The sequence below is a fragment of the Limanda limanda genome, chromosome 3, assembly GCF_963576545.1.
Source record: "Limanda limanda chromosome 3, fLimLim1.1, whole genome shotgun sequence".
In the NCBI taxonomy this organism is placed as follows: domain Eukaryota; kingdom Metazoa; phylum Chordata; class Actinopteri; order Pleuronectiformes; family Pleuronectidae; genus Limanda; species Limanda limanda.
Window position 1 is genome coordinate 28961901 of NC_083638.1, and position 4794 is coordinate 28966694.

General features: G+C 41.2%; 1 protein-coding gene across 2 annotated transcripts; it reads left to right on the plus strand.

The window, feature by feature from the left end:
- The first annotated feature begins 1073 nt into the window (after positions 1 to 1073).
- LOC132998554 (high choriolytic enzyme 1-like) lies at positions 1074 to 1952 on the plus strand. Of its 2 annotated transcripts, XM_061068259.1 has the most exons (2): positions 1074 to 1160; positions 1251 to 1952. In XM_061068259.1, the coding sequence occupies exons 1-2, from the start codon at positions 1074 to 1076 to the stop codon at positions 1950 to 1952; spliced, it is 789 nt and encodes a 262-aa protein (XP_060924242.1). The 2 variants fall into 2 exon arrangements, with proteins under 2 accessions (XP_060924242.1, XP_060924240.1); XM_061068257.1 differs by having other exon boundaries at positions 1074 to 1952.
- The last annotated feature ends 2842 nt before the right edge of the window (positions 1953 to 4794 follow it).

Sequence of the window (4794 nt, forward strand, 5' to 3'; positions counted from 1 at the left end):
GAAATGGAGCCAAAATATCCCAGATATGAACACTGCATTCTTGCGTAGTTGGAGCCAGAGTCTGAAAGTAGCGATTGGAGGATCAAGCCAAGGTAACGAGGTCCTGCAGACTCGCGCTCAACCAGTTGTGGGTCAGTCTCAGCAAATGATCTCTGACCACATTTTCTATAGCATCATTAGCATTGTGTGATATAAAATACGCAAATGACAGAAAACATCTTCAAGAAATATGTATTTGATGTGTACTTTGCGTTTTTAGTTTTTGTCCACGTTCCATACACTAACATGGAACAGGCAGGATTTATGACCTATGCTAAGGCCACTTTTTTGGAACTTGAATATTTAGCTCTGTGACTCAAGTGTAATAAATGAGGCACAATCTGAGGCTACCTAACTTCCCCTCTGCGTTTTTAGCCTGTTTGTTTATATTTTGTCAAGTCATCATTACATTTTAAAGCTTCTTTGACTCCTAGTGCTTTATTTCCGCATAGTTTGTTTTATTCCTTAAAAGGACTATGATCAACTGACAATGCAACAATGACAGAGCCACTTTTACCATTATTCTACAGGGATTTTTTTTTTTTAACCATAAGGTCAATTAACATCAGGTAACCTGCCTCCTTAAAGTGATTTCATTTTTAATTGCAAAAGAGTTAGGATGGTGTCTGTGTGAGAAGAACGTAAGAGATTACGTTTGTGTCAAAGGTCATTTCAATGGGAATACATATATTTATCACTCAGTTAAAATTTGATGTGCTTCTTCTTAAATAATAGAAGATCCTATTGGTACAAGTTCATTCTTCAACAAGTATTAAGCTTTAAAAAGTGTCACCTGTGTTGATCCACCTACTGACCAGAGATAACAAACTATGTTGAAACACTGGGTTTGTCAGTGGAGTCCTCCCTTCGAAGGTTTATTTAGGCCTAACATTGTGGATCCCAGCCCATAATAATCCTGCAGACACACCTGTAGAGGAGAGTATAAAGAGCCTGGACAGCACTGAGTCAAACAGAAAGCATCAGGAGTGTCTCCTCTCCACAGAAGCTCCACAGCCTCCACACCCACCCTGAAGATGACTCCCAGTGTCAGCCTACTGCTGCTGCTCCTGCTCGGCCTCTCTCAGGCTCATCCTCTTCAGGAGGAGGGAGTTGAAGAAGATGTTCCCGAGGACACCATGGACATCACCAACATGATTCTGACCTCAAACAACGCCATAGATGAGATACAAGAGGAGGAACTTGAAGAAGAGGTTCCCGAGGGCAGCATGGACATCACCACCAGGATTCTGACCTCAAACAACGCCACAGATGAGCTCCTGCTGGAAGGAGACATGCTTGCTCCGAGAACCAGGAACGCCATGAGGTGCTGGTCCCAGAAATGCCTGTGGAAGAAATCCTCCAACGGTCAGGTGGTGATCCCCTTCACCATGAGCAGAGAGTTCAGCAGCATGGAGAGGCAGAAGATCGACCGTGCCATGAAATCCTTCCAGGGCAGGACCTGCATCCGCTTTGTCCCCCGTCAGAACCAGTACGACTACATCAGCATCGAGAACAGAGGCGGATGTTTCTCCTCTCTGGGCAGAGTGGGAGGCAGACAGGTGCTCTCTCTCAACAAGCGGGGCTGTGTCTACTACGGAATCATCCAGCACGAATTCAACCACGCTCTGGGCTTCCAGCACGAGCAGACCAGGAGCGACCGCGACAGCTACGTCAGGATCAACTGGGCGAACATCAACCAGCGGATGGCCTACAACTTCTACAAGTCGAACACCAACAACCTGAACACTCCCTACGACTACTCCTCCATCATGCACTACGGAAAAACAGCCTTCTCCATCCAGCGGGGGAGGGACAGCATCACCCCCATCCCCAACGCCAACGTCCGGATCGGCCAGAGGCAGGGCATGTCCTCCTGGGACATCATGAGGATCAACAGGCTCTATAGCTGCTAACAACAATGCTGATGCAAAATACAGGAAATTCACCCTTTACTGTATGTGTTTTACTGTTATTAAATAAAAACCATAATCTTTGCAAGCAATGGAAAAGATCAAATTTATTTTAACTATGTTCTCTCAAACAGTCAGACAACAGCATATGTGACGGCAACAAGTATCAAATGTCTATAATAAAGGTAAATTAACATGATTGCTGTTGTGTCCCTTATTTTATCTTTTGATTGTCAAAATGGAGCGAACATTTTTTCTTGCACAAATTTACAATCCCTCAGCATATGTGAAGGACTTCTGACATTTTTTGGGACTTTCATCCAAGTACTGGGAATAGGACTCTGTTCCATACTTCCTCTTACGCTATTAGTTTCCATTTTTCTGAAGGATAAGAAAATGCCCCCTAACAAAACGTACTCAGGGTAACATGACAACAATAAAACGAATCTTCAAAATATAACTAAATATGTCAGAAATTCAAGGGAATGCAGTTATAGGACACAAGAACACATGTAGCTGAACAATTCTTTGATCACAAACAAACGATCTGGAATTGAAATTTGTGTATCTGTATAAATGTCCAGTATTTGATCATAGAGTAAAGACAGAGGATGCATCTCCACTTCCTTTCTCTACACAGAAATGACACCAAAATATCCCTAATACAAACACTGCAACTTTGCGATGATGACATCGTTTGGAACTTAAGTCTATGCACTAGCGCTTGAGGGATGGAGCCGCAGTATCGAGGTCCATCTTATACATTTCATCAACAAATCGTGAGTCAGTGTCAGCTGTCAAGTTTCCCATGTTTTCATAGCATCAAATTACTAATTAAAACCAAACTTCCCAGGAAGGAGCACTTGAACAGACATCATTGCCATTACAAATATCTACATCAGAATCCCTCTTTGAGAAAATGTATTTGATGTGGACTTATATTTAGAATTTAGTCCATGTCCCAACCACCAACATTGAGGAGGCAGGATTCATGACCTGTACTGCAGCCAGCCACAAGGGAGCAATCAACACCCTTTTCCTTCATATTTTTGGATTTGTCCTGTGGACCGTCTTTATAAACTGTCTGTGAATATGATGCATACTGTACCACTGAACTGAAATCTTAAATGACTACGACTAAGAGCACTTGGCTGTAATACAAATACCTGAAGCAATCTTAAGGTTAAAGTTTTGTTTTAATGTTACAAAACTAAAAATTTGAAAAACACATTTGCCAAGTTGTTTATCAAAAGGTCAGATCAACGTGGGAACAAGACTCTTTGATAATGTCATATTTCTACGGTACATTACCAGGACCTTTAATAGACTTTACTATCAATTTAGATCTGTATTAAATGTTTGATTGTGTAATTGGCTCATGATCAAATTTGCAATGCAAAGCTAAAGTCTCTATGTGTGTCTGTGAATCTAAAGAAAATAGAGACAATTCAAAAAACTGCTTGGGACATTTTGCAGGCACTTTTGACACGGTCCCTAACATCAGCTCATCATTTTCCCATCTACTATCAAACCCCACAGTGTGCAGGCTTCAGCCCTGCATGACGACGCAAAAATAACATGTGTGTAAGATCAGTGAAGTTCCCCTGATCTTTACTATTGCACCTTCAGATAGTCAAACAACCCCCTTATCCTTTGGAGCCCCTCAACATCTAAACAGTTGATTGACTACAATCTTTTTTTTTTATGGATAGTTCTCTTTATTAACCCTGTATAAAGAAAACCCCTTGTCTCCTCTTCTTCCCCACTAACCAGAAATGGAGCCAAAATATCCCAGATATGAACACTGCATTCTTGCTTAGTTGGAGCCAGAGTCTGAAAGTAGCGATTGGAGGATCAAGCCAAGGTAACAAGGTCCTGCAGACTCGCGCTCAACCAGTTGTGGGTCAGTCTCAGCAAATGATCTCTGACCACATTTTCTATAGCATCATTAGCATTGTGTGATATAAAATACGCAAATGACAGAAAACATCTTCGAGAAATATGTATTTGATGTGTACTTTGCGTTTTTAGTTTTTGTCCACGTTCCATACACTAACATGGAACAGGCAGGATTTATGACCTATGCTAAGGCCACTTTTTTGGAACTTGAATATTTAGCTCTGTGACTCAAGTGTAATAAATGAGGCACAATCTGAGGCTACCTAACTTCCCCTCTGCGTTTTTAGCCTGTTTGTTTATATTTTGTCAAGTCATCATTACATTTTAAAGCTTCTTTGACTCCTAGTGCTTTATTTCCGCATAGTTTGTTTTATTCCTTAAAAGGACTATGATCAACTGACAATGCAACAATGACAGAGCCACTTTTACCATTATTCTACAGGGATTTTTTTTTTTTAACCATAAGGTCAATTAACATCAGGTAACCTGCCTCCTTAAAGTGATTTCATTTTTAATTGCTAAAGAGTATGGATGGTGTCTGTGTGAGAAGAACGTAAGAGATTACGTTTGTGCCAAAGGTCGTTTCAATGGGAATACATATATTTATCACTCAGTTAAAATTTGTCATGCTTCTTCTTAAATAATAGAAGATCCTATTGGTACAAGTTCATTCTTCAACAAGTATTAAGCTTTAAAAAGTGTCACCTGTGTTGATCCACCTACTGACCAGAGATAACAAACTATGTTGAAACACTGGGTTTGTCAGTGGAGTCCTCCCTTGGAAGGTTTATTTAGGCCTAACATTGTGGATCCCAGCCCATAATAATCCTGCAGACACACCTGTAGAGGAGAGTATAAAGAGCCTGGACAGCACTGAGTCAAACAGAAAGCATCAGGAGTGTCTCCTCTCCACAGAAGCTCCACAGCCTCCACACCCACCCTGAAG